The sequence below is a fragment of the Moschus berezovskii genome, chromosome 1, assembly GCF_049115385.1.
Source record: "Moschus berezovskii isolate FMDL1 chromosome 1, NW_MosBer_1.0, whole genome shotgun sequence".
In the NCBI taxonomy this organism is placed as follows: Eukaryota; Metazoa; Chordata; class Mammalia; order Artiodactyla; family Moschidae; genus Moschus; species Moschus berezovskii.
In genome coordinates, this window is record NC_142460.1 from 142,102,057 (window position 1) to 142,124,589 (window position 22,533).

Below are 22,533 nucleotides of genomic sequence, written 5' to 3' on the forward strand. Positions count from 1 at the left end.
TGATGCTAAAGCTGAAACTGCAATACTTTGGCCACCTCATGCGACGGGTTGACTCACTGGAAAAGACTCTGATGCTGGGAAAGGTTGGGGGCGGGAGGAGAAGGGGACGACGGAGAATGAGATGGCTGGATGGCATCACCGACTCTGTGGACATGAGTTTGAGTGTACTCCGGGAGTTGGTGATGGACAGGGAGGCCTGGCGTGCTGTGATTCATGGGGTCGCGGAGAGTCGGACACGACTGAGCGACTGAACTGAAGTGAACTGAAGGAAATAACAGTACAGTGTACTGAGCCTTCTAGTTACTGACATGGATGCGTTTTTTTTTTTTCTGCTGTGCCACGTGGCATGTGAGATCTTAGTTCACCAACCAGGAATTGAACCCTGGACCCCTGCCATGGCACAGAGTCTTAACCACTCGACCACCAGAGAAGTCCTGACTTGGATGCACATTGATCACCCCAGGTTAGACACTCACTCAACACCTTAGGAAGTAGCTTTAACAATCACATTTTATAGGCAAAGACACAGTTGAGGGCAACCAACTTGGCTAAGACCGCACAGCTGGCATTCAACAGCTTGTATTTTGAGGCACGTTTCCACCTATTACCTCATGTAAGGACTGTGCCAGGCCAGGGACCTCTCAATAAATACTTCCTGTCTGAATGGATGGATGTCTATCTGCACCCTCTCTAAAGTTTATCAGGAGGCGGCTGGGGGAATGAAGCTTCTAGAAGCTAGGCAGCTTGCTCAGCTCACTCAGCAAGTGAGTGATTAACTGGGAGCCCAACACTCCCCTGTGTCCTCCTGTGGGAGGGACCCTGACCGACCACAAAAGGCAGGAATCCTCAGCAGACCACTGTTTTGTTTTTTTCCCTCCAATGAAGCTCTTGTGTGCACTGAAATATTTAGTAGGAAGGTTTCATGATGTCTGTGAATTACTTTCCAATGGTGCAGACAGAGAGCAAGCAAATGTTAACAGTCTGTGGATCTAGGTGAAAAGGCACAGGTGTTCATTGTATTGTTTTTTAAAATTTCACATAGATTTGAAGTTATCCAAATAAAAAGATGGAGAAGGAAGGAGGGAAGGGAATTCTGGTGATGCATATTCATGATCTGTGATTCTCTAGTGCCAGCTAGAGTGTTCAGCAACTTTCACTGTCAGGTGATTTATTCGTTAAAATTGCTAAAATATGGAGTCTGAATAGATGACACTCACTGAAGAGTCAACTCTGGTGGCTCGGAGGTTAAAGCATCTGCCTCCAATGCGGGAGACCTGGGTTCGATCCCTGGGTCGGAAAGATCCCCTGGAGAAGGAAACGGTAACCCACTCCAGTATTCTTGCCTGGAGAATCCCATGGATGGAGAAGCCTGGTAGGCTACAGTCCACGGGGTCGCATAGAGTCGGACACGACTGAGCGACGGAACGAACGGAACGGAAGAGTCAACTGACTAAAACTATGGGTGTGGTTTTTTATTTTGTAATTTTTAATTGTAAAAATTTTCAATAAAATTTTAAAGGTTACCTTCTGGTTACAATTATTACAAAACATTGGCTCTATTCCGTGTTGCAGCCTACCTGACACTGAATAGTTTGTGCCTCCCATTCCCCACCCCCGTATTGCCCACTGCCAACCACTAGTTTGGTCTCTGTATCTGAGAGTCTGCTTCTTTTCTATTATAGTCAATAGCTGGGTTTTTTAGACTCCACATGTAAGTGATATCATATAGTTTTTATCTTTCTCTATCTGATTTATTTCACTTAGCTTGATGATCTGTGGGTATGTTTTTAATTTATAGATAATCCTCAGATTTAGTAAACTGCTATCTTCCATTAGAAGAACAGTTGTATTTCCAACTATACTTGCAATGAGAATTTGCTACCTAACTGAAAAAAAAAGTAACTTCTTCCGTGAAAGCAGAAAAAGAAGTATCAGTGTTTGATATGAATTAGCTGATTTAGCAAACTTGCATTCTTGTTGGACGAAATACAAAATTCAAATGCACAATACTCTTGACCACTACCGTAAAAATAATTTTGATGGATTTCTAACTGGTAGTTTTCTTTTCTCCCCAATTGTGTTTCAAGACCAAAAAATTTAAATACAACACCATAGAAAGTTAATAGAACAAAAATCCAATAGTCAGGGAAAATTATTTTTAATATATGCATTTTACTCTTGACTTTAGGAAGAAGTTTTTATTTATATTTTTTATATTTCAGACGTGATTGGGCGCGTTCAGGGTGGTATGGCCGTAGACTATATTTCAAAATATATGATTGTTAAACATTTTTGAATAATATAAGCTAGAAGAAAGGAAAAAAGTCAAAGTCTTCTTACCTACAAATAATTATCATTAAACATTTTGGTTAGATTTCCTTTAGGTCTTTTTTCTACTCATTGTGTTTGAGTTTTCTTTATTTTTAAAATTTTATTCTATATTGGAGTATAGTATAGTTGGGCTTCCCTGGTGGCTCAGTTGGTAAAGAATCTGCCTGAAACGCGAAAGACCTGGGTTCGATCCCTGGGTTGGAAGATCCCCTGGAGGAGGGCATGGCTACCCATTCCTGTATTCTTGCCTGGAGAATCCCATGGACAGAGGATCCTGGTGGGCTGCAGTCCATGGGGTTGCAAAGAGTTGGACAAGACTGAGCGACTAAGTACACACACAAATAGTTGATTTACAATTTTGTCTTAGTTTCTAGCAAGGTGATTCAGTTATACATATACATGTACTATTCTTTTTTAGATTCTTTTCCCATTTAGAATATTGATTTTTAAAATTTATATAATTGTGTGTTCTGTATAATTTTTTGTATATTGCTTTTTTTAGATAACATTATCTTATAAGCATTTTCAGTATTATTACAGTTTTGAAAAAAATCCTTTTAAGGTAGAGGAAATGAAAGCAATAACAATGAAACTCTGGGAGGATATATAAGAATCACATAACTGAAGAAATTGGTGGGTGAAAGATAAGGTCAGGGCACAGATTTTCTAACTGAATACCTCCCTAGATTTCTGTGTACAGACACACACACACAGCTGTTGACTTATATACATATATTGCTTATAAGAATTATTTGAAAAAATTATTTGGATCATTTTTAATTTGGGTATGATATTATATTAAGTAAAGAGACCTTTATTTATACTCGCTTACATAATTCCCCAATTAGGGAACTCTGAAGTTCTAGCTAACCTTTTTTTTTTGGCCACAACACATCACACGCAGGATCTTATGATACTTCCCTGACTGGGAATCAGACTCGTGCTTCCTGTGGTGGAATCGCAGAGTCTTAACCACTAGACTGCCAGGGAAGTCCCCAACACTTGAGTCCTATTTAATTTTTTCCTCATACTTTAATCTGTGTTTAAAAATAACTTCATGTGTATGAAATAATTTCCTGATCTGGCTTATTCAGTAGTTGAAATAATCACCTTGGTTTACTGTCCATAGGTTTATTTTTCAGAGTGTCCATAATTTACAGTCATATTTGGAGAGGAAATCCCTAATGATTTCCACTATTTCTTGCACTTAAGAACAATTTCTCTCTTCCATATCTTTTCCAAGGGGAAGAAAATACCCTTCATGTATTATTTGACAAATTTAACACACTATGTAGATCGAGTTAGGAAAGAGAACATTTGGGAACAGACCGTGATGTGTCTTTCTATAACAGATGTCCACTTCCTGAGAATCTTCATGTAGACATTATCATAAACTTCTATACGTGTATGGAGTCCTTTGCCTTCAGAACTATGGTCAGGTGTGGGTAAGACTGAAACTGTGGTTAGCCTCAGCCTAGGTATGCTATTAATAGCATCACAGAGAGCAGAGTTTCCCTTGGCTAAAAGAGGAGCTGCCTGGACCTTCCAGCCTGGTTGGAGATCCTGCAGCCGCCACTCTTCCCACCCCCTCGTCCCATTTGCGCTAGTGGCCTGCCTTGACCAAAGACCTCAGCTTACCCCACAGCAGCCACAACACTGGCAGTCTCCACACAGGGTCCCCAGGAGGCCGTTGACCACCTGGATGGCACAGATAATTATCTGAACTGCTCCTACGATCAGCAGGATGGAGAAGAGGGTCAGATTCCAGGGAACCACATCACTAGGCTTTTGGCACCTGCTCCATAAGTTAGAGTCCCCGAGGTAATCTCTGTCAGGGACATGGGAGAGAAAAGAGACACTGGTTAAAAAGTAGGCAATCCCCTAGGCTAGAAAGTCACCACAGTGATTTTTCTTTTGCAGAACTATCTATCCAAGACCTAAGATTCCTAAGAAAAAGAATCCCATGATACCAACATGTTTAAATGCAATGCCTAACAATTTTATTGAGTATCTACTGTGTGCTGAACTCTCTTCTGAATGTTTCACACATATCCACTCATTTATTTCTCATGGAGACTTCATGGTTCTTTTCTCCTGCTTCACAAATGGGAACACCGAGGCACAGAGAGGTTAAGTGACTTACCCAGCTCACACAGCTACTGAGAGACAAAGTGGCTTTTGTGAGCTGACCAGGCAGATGGGCAAATCGAGTATGTATTAAGGGGCCACGAAAATGAAGACACACCAGGAGGACAATCTTAACAAACGTCCATGGCCTTTATCCTACTATTGCCTGCAGGGACCCTTTGAACTTCTGACAAATGACCTGTCACCTCTAGTGGCCCTCTGAAGCCATGGAAAGTACAATCATGTCATATAGTTAAAGGGAGGGGCTTGATTCTTTTGAGGCCTACTTCTAGTCAAACTGTGAACTGACTCAGCTGTATTTTTGTGACAATGTACGGATTCCACCTGCAAAAAGGTTGAATTAACTAGAAGAAAGAAATAATCTGCTGCCTTATTACATATTTTATAAAAACTTTGAAATAGGAGAAATTGCAGTATATCTATAAAAAAATCTATAAAATTACAGTATATCTATAAAATAATATGTAATATATATAATATAATATATAAAAATTACAGTGTATCTATGGAAAAATCTATAAATTTATAAAAATGTCTATAAAATTACAGTATATCTATAAAATAATATATAATATATATAATATAATATATATATATTATTTAGAGTCCACCGCAATATCAAAGGCATTGTGCCTTGAAGGAGAAATGTGAAGTATGCTTAAAAGACAAAAATGAGGGTAAAGGGATAAACTTTCTGCAGTATTATAATTCCTTCTCACACTCTTAGAGCCCCAGATTGGTTTTTCCCTTTTGCTTTAGGAATCCACTCTTTTCAGGGTCTCTGTAGAAAACTCTCTATCTGGCTGCTAAAGGAACACCCATCTCATTGTTTTTAGGTCTTTTTGACTATCTGTCTCTGACGGTTTCTCCTGCGCATCAATTCACACTAATTTGCGATATATTTTGTGTTAAGATTTTGAAAAATCTTTGAAATGATGGAAGACATTTCCTTTATCCAGAAGGGATAAAGGAAAGAATGAGCCATTCTTGATTTAAAAATAAAGCACTGCATATTGCATTGATTCACCATCCCCCAAGAATACAGTCCTGGCTGCTCACTGGCTCTGTGACTTGGGTATCTCTCTGTAGGGTGGGAATAGCAATATCTATCAAATCACAGGGTTAAATAGGATTAAAGTGAGGAACCCACTCCAGTACTCTTGCCTGGAAAATCCCATGGACGGAGAAGCCTGGTGGGCTACAGTTCATGGGGTCGCAAAGAGTCGGACACAACTGAGCAACTTTACTTTCACTTTTCAAGGTGCTTAGAACCGTGTCTAGTAGATAGTAAGTGCTCAATAAACCCTAATATTATTACTTTGCTTAAGCTGAGTAGTGTGGCGTAAAGGAAAAAAACTTGGTATTTTGGATTCAGACGGACCTGAGTTTGTATTCAAGTATTCCTCTTCCTGGCTGTGTATTCCTCACACAAGTCACCTAACACCCCCTGACTCCTGCCCTTACCATTAGTTTCTTCATCTATAAAATGGGCTGAGAACAACTGCACAACTCTGAAAATTCAGTAACAAACCTTATGTATTGCTATGTAAGACTTCAGTATGTTATTTTTAAAGCACCCATTTTTCTTTTCTGCCTTTTTCCATGCAGTCTCTCTTATCTTTATGATTTTTCAACTTAATGATTATAAGAGGTAATAAAAGGCAATATATTCCAGTCACATTTTTATAAAGAAATGATCCTAAAATGAAGTTCATCGTCAATCCTGAGTTCCTGCCCTTGTGGAAAGGGATGACAGTGCCCTCTGGTGGTAAGATTGGTGAAACACTCACGGGGAAGCTAGGAAGCAACGACTGAGTTTGGGTGGAGAGATCCTTTCAGTTTCCCTCCAGCAGCTGTAATCACCCCTTACAAACCCTCACGGAGAGTTGTTCCACAGGCCCTTTTCCTTTAGCCCCAAACTCTCAGGTTCTGAAATGATTGCTTCTTCCAGCCCTCCAACCCCAGGTGAAAGGGCTCCCTAATTTTTCGTGGATCTGGAAGCTAATCATATTTCCACATTGAAGAGATCTGAGACAGTTTAAACTCCCTGAATCCTATCATTTGTGAAGGCAGTCCCAACTGAGCGGCAGTAATTCCATCAACCTCGTGCAACTTACTTCTTATCAGCAGCAAAGGCTGCGAGGGAAGGAGCAGGGGCACCCAAGTGCTTTGCCTGGATAATAGGTGCCACTTCCTCTCTCCGAGACCCCTTGACTCTCCTCGTGATCTCAGCTGGCTGTGGTACCCCTTCTGTGCTTCTCACCTCTCTGGGTTCCCTCTGTACAGAGCGCTCGGGACCTTGAACTGTCCTCTATTTTTCTGTCTTCTCTTTGCGACTATACACTCGCAAGGGAAGAGACCATGGCCCCCCTTTCTGCCTCTCATCTCTGTCCCCGGCTCTACCACAGGGAGTGTTCAATAAACGGGCAGCTTTCCTGTATGGGGTCCCACCCATGTTCCAGGCACTGGGCCAGCTGGGTTCCACCATTCCTCCCAGTCCTACAGGGAGGTACTGCTTTCCTTGAAGATGCCTGGCATACAGTTGCCCCCAGGAAATAGTCACTGATTGAATACACAGATTGAGAAGTTTCATGGGGAGGAGCAACACGGGGGGAGGGCATCAAGAGGTAGGAACGATTAGGCATAAAATAAGCCACAGGCTATGATGGACAACACGGGCAATTCTAATAACTGCAAATGAGTATAGCCTTTAAAAAGTACAAATCTCTACATTGTACACCAGTAACTTATACAGTGTTGTACATCAACTATACTTCAGTTACGAAAAATGTGCTACTAAAAAAAAAAAAGACATTAAATATTTAGAAAGCGTTCAAGAAAAAAGAAACAGAGGCTAGGGAAATGTAAATGACTGAATTTGATCTTCCTTCTATCTGACTCCAAAGCCATTACTCTTAATCATTTCACACATGCCCTGTATTTGAGTAATATCACTCCCTTAGAATAATTAAAATATGATTTATTCATGAAATTTGATCTATATATCTTTAATAGCATGTATAGTATCTCTGCTGCTGCTAAGTATCTCTGCTGCTGCTGCTGCTGCTGCTGCTAAGTCACTTCAGTCGTGTCCGACTCTGTGTGACCCCATAGACGGAAGCCCACCAGGCTCCCCCGTCCCTGGGATTCTCCAGGCAAGAACACTGGAGTGGGTTGCCATTTCCTTCTCCAATGTGTGAAAGTGAAAAGTGAAAGTGAAGTCGCTCAATCGTGTCCGACCCTTAGCGACCCCATGGACTGCAGCCTACCAGGCTCCTGTACGTAAATCAAGGCTTCCCTGTACCATAATAAGGGCTTCCCTGGTGGCTCAGTGGAGCTGACATAGCCTCAATATCTGGGTCAGGAAGATCCATGGGAGCAGGAAATGGCAACACACTCCAGTATTCTGGCCTGGAGAATCCCATGGACAGAGGAGCTTGGCGGGCTACATCCATGGAATGACAAAAAGTCAGACATAACTTAGTGACTGAACAACAACATAACATCATACAGAGACTATTCTCTTTGAATCCTCATGAGACTGGTTGAAAAGACAGAAATTAATCACAAAATTATTATAAAAACATAACATTTTAGAGAGTTCTAATGCATCATAATACATTCCATTCATGGTAATGAATTTTTTATATTCATAAAAATGAGTAGCGCTACATTATGTACAGCATGTTATTTCATTCTTGCCTGAACCTGTGAGGTAGATCTTACTGTCACCCCATTTCACAGAGAAAGAGCTAAGAGGTGTGATTGCCAAGATCATACCACTAGTATGTGACGGGACCCAAAGTCTGGTCAGGTCAAGGGCAAAGCTGGATCTTAACATCTTTGGGGCTTTCCTGCTTCATGAAAGCTGGAAACACTTTGTTGCAATCCCATCTCACCCCATCTATGTGACTTTCTGCTCTGGGCAGTGTGTTCACAGCACTGAACTTGCTAAGAAGTAATCATGAAGAGCAGCTGCAGATGGTCATAACTGGAAGTCCAGGCGGAACACAGAATGGTATCAGCTCTGTGCCTGCTGAGAGAGCACTCTCCTCACCCCTGAACTCCTTCCTCAGGGAACAGGGAGGGCTGCAGCCTGAGCTGCCAGTGCTGTGCTTGGCGGTGTCCCCTGTCCCTCCCCCACTGCTGACTGTCCTTGGTCTGGCCTCCTGAATTCCCTCCCGCAGCTGTTTGCATGCCAGCTGTTTCCCTTTCAGCAGCTCTGGGTCAAGGTAGATTGGCCAATTGTCTCAGAAAGGAAGACCTTGGATGGGAGGAGGTCCCACTTCAAAGGAAGCCAGGAGGGCGTATCTTAAAATGTCCCAGGTTTCTTTTTCCTTCTAAGATGCTTCTTCAGTATAGTTCCCATGACCGAAAAAGTTGACTGCCTTTGTTCCTTTAATGTGATCAGCAGCAGGCATTTCTAAGGAAAACAGAACTAAATTCTATACCCTTGAAGAGCCCTGAATTTTGTGCCCCAAGTTGGAAACCTCAAAGTCCAGCTTGGTAACCTTCCCTCTTTCTTCTCATCCCTAATCCTGATGATTCCATCTCAGACAGTCTCTGAAATTTCTCCCCTTTTGAGCCCCAGTTCCACTGCCTTAGAGATGCTCAGAATCTTATCTGGATCCTTCCTCCAACCTCCTACTTTGCTCTCTGTCAGTTACTGAGTCCTTTTGTTCATCCTCCACATCACTACATCACGATCATCCTAAAACTCCAAGTGGCCATGGCTTATCCTGCTTGAAGTCCTCTGCTGTCCCCCGATGTCTTGAAGGTCTACCTGTGTCTCCATCACCCCTGCCTGTGGAGTCCCTCTGCTCCTCCCTCAACATGCACCCTGAGCTTCTGGCCCCTCAGTGATCTGACATTCTGTGAGCACATGGAGCCTTTTCAAAGTAGCCTCAGGACTTTTTCTTCTCTCTGCTTGAAACCTGTTTCCCCTCCTCTCCAAAAGACACGCTTCTGCACATCTTCCAAGATCATCCCCTGTCACCTCCTCCAAGAAATTTCCCTTGCGCAACTTCATTTCAGCCTTTCGGCAGGTGAGCGGCCACCCTACCCTGTGTTCACTGGGACAGGGGGCCAGCTCTGTCCTCCTCTTCTCCATACTTGAGACGGATTTCAGCAAAAAGTGAGGTCCCATCGGGTGCTTTTGTTTTTTAAATTCTCCTAATTACTAGCTGTGGAGCCCCAGGCAACTTAACCTTTTGAACTATATTTTTTCTACTCTAGGGATAAAAAAATTCTTCTGAGATTTATTCGGAAGATTAAGTGAAATAATGCATGCAAAAACACTTGGACTTTAATTATCAGAAGGAGGAGGTGGAGGAGGAAGGAGAGGAGAAGGAAGGAGAGGAGAAGGAAGTTTCTGCTGCTGCCGTTGGGTGATGAGGGAAACTGTCCTGAGTCCTTTCCTTTGGTCTCATACACGTGATTATTCCTTCCCACTCACTAAGTCGCTCTGTATGTGTGTTACACTTGCAGCTACCATAACTCCTCTGATGCTTCCACACTGGGATCCGATGGATGAATCCATGGGATAGTAAAAATGATTGGAGACAGAGGCCCCTGGGCTTTTCAAAATGGACTCTACAAAAATCAGACAGTGTGAATCAATACAGTGTTGAAAAAGCATTGTGACCTGAAGTCAGAAAACTTGGACTTGAGCTTCCATCATTAAGAATAGCATTCCTTTGGGCAAGTCATTTGTCCTCTTTGGACCTCTGCTGAACTACTTCTGAAGGAGAGCTTTTTGTGAGGCTGAAATGAAACATTGTGAGTGGAAGCACTTTTTTAAAAAAAATGTTTTATTGTTTTACTATGTTTTTAATGGGAGTATAGTTGATTTATACTGCTGTGTCAGTTTCTGCAGTACAGCAAAGTGAATCAGCTATACATATACATATATCCCCTCTTTTTTTTAATGGGATTTCTTTCCCATTTAGGTCACCACAGAGCATTGAGTAGTTTCCTGTGCTATACAGTAGATTCTCATTAGTTATCTGTTGTATACATAGTAGTGTATATATGTCAATCCCGATCTCCCGATTCACCCCACTACCCCCTCCCACTTTGACTTTAAATACTAGGCAACACAAGATTCGAGGGTTGTTATAAGAAACTTGAAATGAGCCTCTGCAGCTGGAAGGAAGGTTTGGAGCTGGTTGCAGGAGATAAGGCCATAAAGGAGGAAAGACACAGGATGTAGGGGAGAATGGGTGCTGAGGAAAGCCTGCCGGGTGGCAGAGGGTGTGGTGAGACATGTCTGAGCTCATTCTCCTGAAAGCCGTTCTGTAGTAATCGTGGCATATTTCACACCAAGGGTGGACCTGCATTTTATGTGGGATTAAATCCTACAGTCAAGGCCTGATGGGAAAGAGCCCAAACAGTCAAAATCATTCTATCTTATAAATCATCTGCAGAGTGTATAGTATATATGATTTTGTATTAAATCCAAATGCAGCGATTTTTAATCATATTATAGTTTGAAGCTACTATGCAAATGTGTGAGTACACAAACCTTTCTCCCTTTTGATAACTATCAAAAACTTTTGGCAAAAAGTGGATGAGTGGGAGAATTCCTGCTTTTCTGCACAGTTCATTCTTTTTTTATTATTTAAAAAATAAAAAGTAAAACTGTTTTCACTAATAAAAACAGTTTATTCGGTTTTTATTATTAAACCGCTCTAATCCAATACTTCTTAATGGATGGGTTAGCTGCTGTTGAGAGGGGTAAATAAAATGACACATACAAAAGGATCTGTCACAGAGTAATGTGTGATATAGGTGTCTGATGTGAATGCAAACTTGCTTCAGCAGGACAGATGCAGAAGACTTTGAAAAGTGATATCTTCAACCTAAATGTCTATCGATAGATGAATAGATAAAGAAGATATAGTCTGTATATACAATGGAATATTACTCAGCCATTAAAGAATGACATATTGTGACTTGCAGCAACATAGATGAGCCTAGAGATTATCATACTAGGTGAAGTAAGTCAGACAGAGAAAGACAAATATCACAGGATATCATTTATGCATGGAATCTAAAATATGACCCAAGTGAACTTATTTATGAAACAGAAACAGGCTTACAGATAGAAAGAACAGACTTGTGGTTGCCAAGGGGAAGGGGAGTGGCGGAGGAATGAATTGGGAGTTCGGGGTTAGCAGATACAAACTACTGTATATAGGGTGGATGAACAACAAGGTCTTACTGTGTCGCACAGGGAACTATATTCAATATCCCGAAATAAGCTAGAATGGAAAATGAAATGAAAAAATTAAAGCTGTTTAGTCATGTCCGACTCTTTGCGAGCCCATGGACTGTAGCCCACTAGGTTCCTCTGTCCATGGAATTCTTCAGGCAAGAATACTGGAGTGGGTTGCCATTCCCTTCTCCAGGGGTTCTTTCCGACTCAGGGATCGAACCTAGGTCTGCTCATTGCAGTCAAATTCTTTACCATCTGAGCTACCAAAGAACCCAGAATGGAAAAGAATCTGAAAAAGAATGTATATATATGTAAAACCGAATCACTTTGCTATACAGCAAAAATTGGGGCATCCCAGGTGGTGCTAGTGGTCAAGAACCCAACTGTCAATGCAGGAGACGTTAGAGGTGCTGAATCGATCCCTGGATCAGGAAGATCCCCTGGAGAAGGGAATGATAACCCACTCCAGTATCCTTGCCTGGAGAATCCCATGGACAGAGGAACCTGGTGGGCTACAGTCCACGGGGTCACAAAGAGTTGGACACGACTGAAGCGACTCAGCATGAGCAGCAGAAATTAACACGATGTTGTAAATCAACTATACTCCAATTAAAAAAAAATCAAATGAGAAAAACAGGAAAGTGGTTTCCTGTCCTTCCCCCAAGCTGGTATTTCCTGTGGTGACCCATAGACCAGCTGTCTCTGTCCTGACCTGGAGCATCAGTGCCAGCCCACATCAAGTTGGGTATGAGGGTGCCAGAACAATACGAGACCACTGTACTGTCTTGGGGTGTAAATTGGCATCTCTTGTGTTTCTTTCTCTCTCCTTTGTTTTGGATGTAGATTTATTCTAATTGCTTTCAGATCCATCAAGGGGAGTACTGTTCATATTATAGGATAAACGCTGTCCATAGAAATACTAGAAGGGTCCTTGAAAGGAGGCGTAATGTGTAGCTTTGTAGGTATGCCCTTGGGTCGGGAGGAGGGCTCCATCCAAGGAAGGACCTCAGGAGATGGCTCAGCCTCATGCGTTCTGAATGCTGCACCCACAGTGGTCCTCTGTAAGAGGACAGGGCTTGCCACAGCAACATAAACACTCATGGCAATTGCTACGTACACTATAAGGATGTTAGAGGGCTTGTAACTACAGAGAAGAGTGGGGCTATTTTTTGTGAAATCCTTGTGGACAAACCAAGACCTCAGGTCATAAGAACCAGCCGCCTCCATCTCCTCTATCTGGAGCCTGCTCCTGAGATTCTGTAACCTCTCATGTACATCCATACCTAGGGATTTGACCTAATGAATTGATGTCCTATAGGCTTTTTATTTTAGGCATGGGCCCATCCTCTGTGTGCAGGAAAACCCAATAACTCTAGTTTCTGACTCCCTAGATATGTCAGTCCCTGTGCCAGACAGAGAGGTTGTAATGATGAATGAGACAGAGGCCACCTCAGCCCTCTTGGAAGTTAGAGTCTGGTGTAACCCTATCTAATGGGAATGCCCCACTTCTGCAGTGTTCAATATGGTCAATAATAGCCATCTGCAGTTGCTGAGTGCTTAAAATATGGCTAGTGTGATTGAGGAATTTTAAGCTTTATTTCATTTATTGGAACTTAAGTTTAAGTAGACACATACGGCAACTGTCTATTGCCTTGAGCGGTGCAGTCTAGGTAGGGGCAAAAGGATGTGTAATATAAAAAGACTAAGACCCAAAGTTAGAAGACAGGAGTTTGTGGCTGGTCTCTGCCCCTTACTAACTGAGAGACGTGAAACATCACGCTTAATCAGCCTGCCTTGCAGGGGGGTAGGGGGGAGTCACACCTCTTGAGGTTGTTGTGCAGATTAAATTGTAAATTCATTTTTTAAAAAGTTCTTTACAAAGTACCTGAAAATATGAAGTGTTACTTTAATGAGTTCTATTAACATTAACTCTCAGTAAATTTGCACTTAAAAGATTGTTTAAGTATTTATCATGCAGGCTATCAGTGAAGGTCTTTACACTCTGTTTATGAATACCAGGGAAGGCCTTTGAGCTCTGTTTATGAGTAATCATTCTCATTTTCTATTATAAGATTTTCACACAATGCTCTCTGTTTATTAATGTTGTAAGTTGCTAGTGTTGATGCTAATAAATGTTTGAGTGCAAGTGGTGATACTGCCAACCTCTTCCCTCAGGACAGCTTAGTGAGTAAGCGCCACGTTGCTTTGGTTGTGTCTCTTTGCGACCCTATGGACTGTAACGCACCAGGCTCCTCTGTCCATGGGATTCTCCAGGCAAGAATACTGGAATGGGTTGCCATGCCCTCTTCCAGGGGATCTTCCTGACCCAGGGATGGAACAGATGAGGTGCCTTCTTTTATTACTTCTTCTGGTGTCTATCACAAGATCATTGAGAGGTGAGATCTTGTGGAACTTCACTGCACAACTGCAGCTCTGCCTTAAAGGAGCAACATGCCTGAGGCTTGTAAACTGAAGATGAAGGAGCTTATACAGTATCCCCCTTGGGCATTTGCCTCCTGGTGCCCACTGTGGTGACACACTGGTACTGCAGGGTGGACCTTACCCGTCCTGGAAGGGGTAGCCCCACGTGCTGTTTTGGCTCATGAGACATTTTGGACCCTTGTTGATTGAAACGGCTGAAACAATAAAGGAGTATCCAGCACCCAGGACTCCAATCACTGCAAATATTGTGGAGGTGAACATCTGAAAGAGAAGGAGAGAGACCATGTGGGGTTCTAAAGGTGTTCAGAGATTACACACAACACTCCTGACTGTTCAATCATTGATGTGATGAGTATGGGGACGTTCTGGGGGAGAAGCCAGTCTTTACTGGAAATGGGGCCTGTGGAGTCTCGTAGAATGAATTTTGATGTCCCATGTTCCCTTCTCTACCCCCATCCCCATATATTTTTCTCCTGTTCATTGAGGACTCATGTGCTAGTTATGGTTTTATACCTTTGAACCAGAGTTTTTTTAACTTTGTTAAAAAGAGACTGTCCTTCACAGGGTTAATATGGAAGACCAGTCTATTGCAGAATCAAAGACTCTTAAAATGGGAAGTAATCTTAAGTTTTCTGGACCAGTCATCTTGCTGAGTCTAAGTCAACATGGGACCTCCTGTGGTGGGCAGGCTTTGCTTATGAGAAAGGGCAGAAATCTAGGATATTTCCCCATCAATCCTAATTACATCCCTTGAGTTCAAAAAGGGATTAAGTCTAACTTCTCTTCCATCAGGTAGCAATCTTTAAAATATCTGAAGGTATTTTATATTTTACACAAAAATATTTTCTGTTTGACATCTCTACCTGCTGCAAGTTTTCTCTCCTTTGGGTTACACAGGCCCAACAATTTGAGTTCTTTTAAATATTTTTATATAACAGAGATTAATTAGTGAAAAATGGATTGTACTACTGCCTTTTTTTCAAATTGTAAGATCAAGATAAACTATAAAATATAAAATGCAGAAACAATCTTGGAGTCCACCTAGGCTAACCCCCTCTTAGAGATGAAAAAATTTAGGCATAGAGATGCAATCTCCATTCTAAACAGTAATTAGAGAGTAGCTTGGAAACATTAACAATTTTGAAGTTAGAGATGAAAAATTATCAACTCCATTGCATTGGGACATGAAGGTGTAGTGCAAAGCACAAGAGTTTAAAAGTCAGCAGACTCAAGCTCAAATCTCAGCAATGCTGCTTTTCCCTGTGTGATGAATCTGCTTAATGAATGTAGCCTCAGGGTCTTAGCTTCTCACCCATAAGATGTGCATGATAAAGCCTACCTAAATTAAACATGGTAACTTAAGTTAAATGTCAGATACTTCCTTTTTCCTGTTCCTTGTATTAGTATCAGTCTTTTCACAATGTATATTGAGGGTTTAAGGGTGGGGTTAGAGGGTAGACAGGATCTAATTGTGCCTAAGCAACTGGAATCTATGTAATCTATTTAGCTTGGATTCATATTCATATCATATATCGTATTATGTATTAATGTACTTTGGATGCAACTTTCCAAGACTGAACTCTGGTTCCATGGACCATATCTGACTTCTCGTGCCTGTAGAACTGACCATTTTCTCCTTCATATAAAAACTCAACAGGACCCTATGGGACTCCTGGGCATGGAAGCCTTTCCATGTCCCTTGTTTCTTGTTTATAGGGAACAGACTGCAGCCTCCATGACCTTCCCAGACTCTCCAAAGGCAGATTCGAACAGTTGCTAATCAGGGAAGAAAGGAGATGCAAAGACAAGGGCGGAATGGCCAAGAAACAATAGTGCAGCCTTGGGACAGGGTCCTGGCTCTGTCTCAAGGGATACACACAGCAACATCTCTGGGCTCTTTACAGAATTAAAACCCCCAACAAATGTAAGATGTTAGCATTCTGCATTTCAGAGAAAATGATAACTTTAAGAAACTCATCAGGAGACCACCTGAGACCAGATTAAAGAAGTGCAGGCCCTGCACACACCCTGATCCTTATCAGCAACACTGCTCTTGAACCATTGCTATAAAACTCCTCACCAAATCCTCCTGGGTTGGAACATGCAGTTTTTCAGAGCACAAGCCTGCTGTGTCCCCTTTCTCCCAGTAAAGCAATAAAGCTCCTTTTTTCTTAGTTTATATTTGTGTATATATGGTAATTTGCAAGTTTCCCAGGTGGCACTAGTGGTAAAGAACCTGCCCACCAATGCAAGAGACATAAAAGACGTGGGTTCAATCTCTAGGTCAGGAAGATTCCCTCAAAAAGAGCATGGCAACCCATTCCAGTATTCTTGCCTGGAGAATCCCATGGAGAGAGAGGCCTAGTGGGCTACCGTCCATAAGGTCTTAAAGAGTCAGACACAACTGAGGTGACTTAGCATGCACACATACATGGTAATTTGCAGAGTTTTCTGATCTCATGGGAGACTATAACCTTTTTCTAATGAGTCCTTGCAATAACACACTTTGGGAGATGCTGCTCCAGTTCAGTGCCAGGGCACAGAGGCCAAGAGTTTGGCATCAATATCTCCCAGACCCAGGACCCTGGAATGAATCTACTCTCATCACAGCACAACATCGACAAATACATAGTCTCTCATCTTAAAATTGCTTAAAGTCTTCAAAAGCCAGAATTTCCATTTATTTAAAGGGTTGACTGTTCTTATATTTTCATAAAAAGGTCTCAAAAACCTTCTAGTGCAATCATCTACTTTCTGACGAGTAAAAATACCTTCATTCTATTAGAATCTTAGATGCATTATCTCATTTAATCTTTTCAACAAACCTGTGAGGTGGGTGTGATTATCTAGGTTTTCCAGACAGGAAACGGAGACTAGCAGAAATTAAGTTAATTGTTATAAGTTAAACAGAGTGAAGTGGTGGGACTGGGCTTAGCCCATGGTCATTTGGTTCCAAAGGCCATGCTCTTGTCACTTTCTCAAGTCACACATCTAGAAGGTGGCCAAGCTAGATTAAGACTGGAGGCTCAGGGGGAGGGGCAACATAAAGGTGGAGAATAAGAGGTACAAACTATCAGGAATAAAATATGTTATGAAGATATATTGGACAACATGGGGCATAGAACCAATATTCTATAATAATTATAAATGGAGTATAACCTTTAAAAATTGTGAATCACTGTATTATACACCTGTAACTTATTTAATATTGTACAGCAAATATACTTCAAAAAAAAAAAAAGAACTGGAGTCTTGCTCCCAGTCCAGTGTCTTGTACTTGCTACTTCTTCAAATAAACACACGCACACCTGGCCCACTGCCACTGGCGTCAGATGCACTTAGCAACAAATCAAATTTGTCACTTGCAAATTTCTCTTTGAGTGACATTGATTCTCTCACAGAAATAAGACGACAGATAAGGAAAAAATATCTTTTCCCCTTTTTTTTTCTGGTCTTGAGTCAGGAAACATGAAACTATTGACTGTTGAGAATGAAAGAGCATCTAAAATTGCTATAGTAGAAAAGGAAGATCACTTTTCCAGGAAGGCAGTTTGGAAGTCTGAGGAGACCAGGGTTCTAGCCTTCTCGGCGGCACCCAGGCCCCCACCTTCCTGGCCTCAGCTTTCGGTGGTATACAGAAGAAAGGGGTGGGTAGTTCGAGAAGGTCCCTTCAATGAAAACAACTCAGGATCCAGTGGCTGGAAGTGAGAGGAGAAATCTATCTTGTGCTATTCCGGCTGTGTGGGAGAAGTAGAGGATTTTAGATATCATTCCTGGAATATTTCAACAGGCCAATGTTTACAGACACAAAAAGTGAGTGCACTTGCAAACAGTCCTCATTTTAGGCAAGTCTGAGTACATGCAAAACCAGGTTAATATAGAACATCAATGAGATAATTTCCCCTTTACCAAAGAGTCCCCATGGTAAGCACCTCTGACCAACACTATCCAACTGGAAACTAATCCAAGCCGTATTCATAATTTAAAATTTTCTCATAACCACCACTTAAAAGGTTTAAAAAAGGTGAATTAATTTTGATAATATACTTTCTTTAACTCGCATATCCAACATATTACCACTTCAATAGATAATCAATAGAAAAACTACTAATGAGATATTTTATATTTCGTACCAGTTCTTTGGGATCTGGTGTGTGTTTTCTACCTATGGTACATCTCAGTTTAGACTGGCTACCTTCTATATGTTCAATAGCCACACGTGGATAGTGGCTCCTGCATTGGACAGTACAGTCTAGAAAATTTGGAAGACTGATTTTGGGTAGTAAAAGTTAAAAAAAATAGATGAACATGCTCTGTACTGATTTCATGATTATGATTACTCTCAGGAGGCAGGGGTGTATAACAGAGGATGGCAACACAGTCATTCTCAATAGAAGCAATAAGGTTTTATTTCTTTACAAAACTATCTGAAGAAAAAATGGCATCAGGTTACAATTTAATAAAGCTACGGGCGGTATGTTCTGTCTTTATATTCACATTTGACATATCTCACCTTGAAATTTGAAAAGTTTCTCCAAATAAGTTTTCATTACTTTTCCAGGATGGAGAAAGCAGCTACATTTTATGTCACTTCATTTTAACTCATGTTTAGAAGTCTTGAAAAACTGCTTAATTTACTACTCTGTTATGTCTTCAAATCAGAGTACCTTTCATTTACTATGGGTTTCATGATACAAAATTTTTCAAGTTAAAAGAGAAATTATGAAAGCCAAGTTGAATATGTTAGGGAGCAGGCACTCTAAACTGATGCTTTTAAAAGTAAACAGGCAAAAGGCCTGGAATATTTCTGGAAGGAGACACAATTATTGGGAACACTGCTAACCTCTGAGGAAAGGCGTTGCCAAACTTTATAGAGTCAGGAATGTGTGACTTCCTTTGTAGTTTTTGTACTATGGACATGTTTTTCCTATTCTAAATTAATAAATAGTAAAGGGGGGACTCTATTGTGTAGTGGCCAAGGGCATGGGGTACAGGCAGACAGATCTGGGTTTTGTTTTTTTGGCTGTCCGACAAAAAACGTGGGATCTTAGTTCCCAAACAAGGGATTGATCTCGTGCCTGCTGCATTGGAGGCATACAGTCTTAACCACTGGATCACCAAGGAAGTCCCAGATTAGGTTTGATTCCTGTTTCTTCCCTCATGACATGGGGAAGTTTATCTTAAGATAAACTTAATGGAGGCATTCAGTTCAGTTCAGTTCAGTCTCTCAGTCGTGTCCGACTCTTTGCGACCCCATGAATCACAGCACGCCAGGCCTCCCTGTCCATCACCAACTCCCGGAATTCACTCAAACTCATATCCATTGAGTCAGTGATGCCATCCAGCCATCTCATTCTCTGTCGTCCCCGTCTCCTCCCACCTCCAATCCCTCCTAGCATCAGACTCTTTTCCAGTGAGTCAACTCGTCACATGAGGTGGCCAAAGTATTGGAGTTTCAGCTTTAGCATCAGTCCTTCCAATGAACACCCAGAATTGATCTCCTTTAGAATGGACTGGTTGGATCTCCTTGCAGTCCAAGGGACTCTCAAGAGTCTTCTCCAGCACCACAGTTCAAAAGCATCAATTCTTCGGCGATCAGCTTTCTTCACAGTCCAACTCGCACATCCATACATGACCACGGGAAAAACCATAGCCTTGACTAGACGGACCTTGGTTGGCAAAGTAATGTCTCTGCTTTTTAATATGCTATCTAGGAGGCATTAAGATCTCCATTTCTTCTTCCGTAAAATAAGGTTCAAGAATAACTACCTGTCTCCCTGAACATGGGCTTCCCTGTTAGCTCAGTTGGTAAAGAATCCACCTGCAATGTAGGAGATCCCAGTTTGATTCCTGGGTCAGGTGGATCCACTGGAGAAGGGATAGGCTACCCACTCCAGTATTCTTGGGCTTCCCTTGTGGCTCAGATGGTAAAGAATCCACCTGCAATACAGGAGACCTGGGTTCGATCCTTGAGTTGGGATGATCCCCTGGAGGAGGGCATGAAAACCACTCTAGTATTCTGGCCTGGAGAATTCCATGGACTGTATAGTCCATGGGGTCACAAAGAGGCAGACATGACTTTCATTTTCTTTCCCAGAACATAACGTGTAAGATTGCCTAATCAATAGTAAATCGGGAATCAAAAGTACACATGTCTAGAAAATCAGATAACCCCCTGGTGGGGTAGGCTATTAGATAATGCCTAGCACTTCACTGGGGCTTTCCTGGTAGCTCAGCTGGTAAAGAATCTGCCTGCAATGCAGGAGACCTGGCTTTGATCCCTGGGTTGGGAAGACCCCCTGGAAGAAGGATTGACAACCCAGTCCAGTATTCCTGCCTGGAGAGTTCCATGGACTGGTGGACTACAGTCCATGGGGTCACAAAGAGTCTGACACAACGGAGCGACTAAGCACAGCATAGTACTTCACTGTGAGGATACCCAGCAATCTCTCTTGCCTATTTCAAATATTTGAAGAATTTTCTGTGATGTTAGCAATCACTTGATAAATGTCTTTATTATAATATTTTAATAGTCATAGCCTCACATATGTTAACCTTCCACAAATACAGACAGCCTAGCTCTGGGGAGAAAAAGAAAAGTAAACAGGCTGCTCAACACACACTTTCAGTTTGCATTTCTGAAGAAGCATGTGTTAATGCATATGTTGTAAATGATTCCCTTAAAGTGGAAGAGAATGCTCTCAAATCACCAGGTATCAGTTTAAGACGTCCCTCTTTATCAGACTCTGGAGGCAGGTGAGATTGGGTCCAACCCCAGCTCTGCCCCCGCCTATGGGTGTTCTGTCAGCTGAAGCACCTGGAGGAGGTGTGGGAGTGGGGCGGGGGGCACTGACAAGGGAGGAAAAGTGGGTGGTTAGGAGACAGGCTCTTTCAAGGCTTGGGCAGTGGCAACATGTTGGGGAAACATCTCTGGTGGGCATGAAGTTTCCTTTTAGAAAGGTGATATATAGAGATTCCTTGAAGATTTTTTCACTTAAACATTAATGCCCTCCTGTATTTTCTGACTCTGGGGAATACAGACTGGCAGTGGGGGGGAGTTTGTGGTGGTCAGAAACTTAACTTGCAAGAACCTCAGTTTCCTTACTTATAAAATGAGAAATGGAATGTCTGCTTCAAAGAGCCATTGTTAGAGTTGAGCCTGATAAGTATGGAAATAACCTGAAATCCTCCCAGAACATTCATTTACTTCATTCATCCAACAAGCATTTATGAAGGATCTATGAGTCCCCAGTACCCCAGGCACTTGGTACTACCCTCCTCTGCCCTGACACTAATGCTTTTCTCCCAACCCTTGTCATGTCCTTATGAAAGATAGCAACTGCCATTGGTCATTTTACAGCAGAGGATTTTGAAACATAGACCATTTAGAGAAGAAATAGGGTTTCATACTTCATTTCTTCTTTTATGATAATTATTTCACAAGAAGGGTCTTTCTTAAATCCCCTTCAAACTCGCGGTCCTTACAAGGAATGCAGAGGCTGCTGTCAGCCTTTAGTGCCCTAGGCCTCAGGAAGTACTGACGTCAGAAGTGCTCAACCGGGAGGCGTCCCTAGGGGTCGCTGGCGAGCCGAGTCGGACGCGGGGAGAAGTGCTGACTTCCAATGAATAGATTGATTTATGACCTGAGGCTTCCCTGGTGGCTCAGATGGTAAAACTTCTGTCGGCAATGCTGGAGACCCAGGTTTGATCCCTGGGTCGCGAAGATCCCCTGGAGAAGGAAATGGCAACCCACTCCAGTAATCTTGCCTGGAAAATCCCATGGATAGAACATCCTGGAAGGCTACAGTCCATGGGGTTGCAAAGAGTCGGACACGACTGAGCGACTTTACTTTACTTTATGACCTGATCAAGATCTTCCTTCAGAACGGGTCTGTGCACCGTCTGGCCCTGCCTATGGGTGGGGTGGGCCTTTATCTGCGTGATATATACTTTCAGGATGCTGAAAAACCTGTCCGCCCCTAAATATCTCCTTTATCAGGCCAATTATTAGAGACACTCCTCTGAGTTAAGGTCAAGGTTTTCTAAAGGCTCTTAATACAGTACATACTTAACAGGAAAGAGTTGATAAAATGAATTAGCTGTCCCATTGGACCCTGTGTGTACATGCTCAGTCGCATCTGACTCTTTGTGACCCCATGGACTGTAGCCTTCCAAGCTCCTCTGTCCGTGGGGTTTCCCAGGCAAGAGTACTGGAGTGGGTTGCCATATCCCCCTCCAGTAGATCTTCCACACCTAGGGATCGAACCTGAGTCTCCAGCATTGTAGGTGGATTCTTTATTGCTGAGCCACTGGGGAAGCCCACTGGACCCTGAGAGGTTAATTTTTAGATCAGCTGCTAGGACATTTCTAGTTTGGGAGCAGGAGGGTGAGACCTA

At 42.2% G+C, this 22,533-nt stretch overlaps 1 protein-coding gene across 1 annotated transcript in view; it reads right to left on the reverse strand.

Annotated features, from left to right (window-relative positions):
- The window catches only part of TM4SF4 (transmembrane 4 L six family member 4), a 28,795-nt gene that overhangs the window by 1,102 nt on the left and 5,160 nt on the right, over window positions 1-22,533 (reverse strand). The window contains exons 3-4 of the mRNA XM_055418920.2: window positions 14,259-14,398; window positions 3,970-4,159 (exon numbers count right to left, since the gene is read on the reverse strand). Coding sequence (XP_055274895.1) covers window positions 3,970-4,159; window positions 14,259-14,398 — 330 coding nt within the window. The remainder of the gene's footprint in view (window positions 1-3,969; window positions 4,160-14,258; window positions 14,399-22,533) is intronic.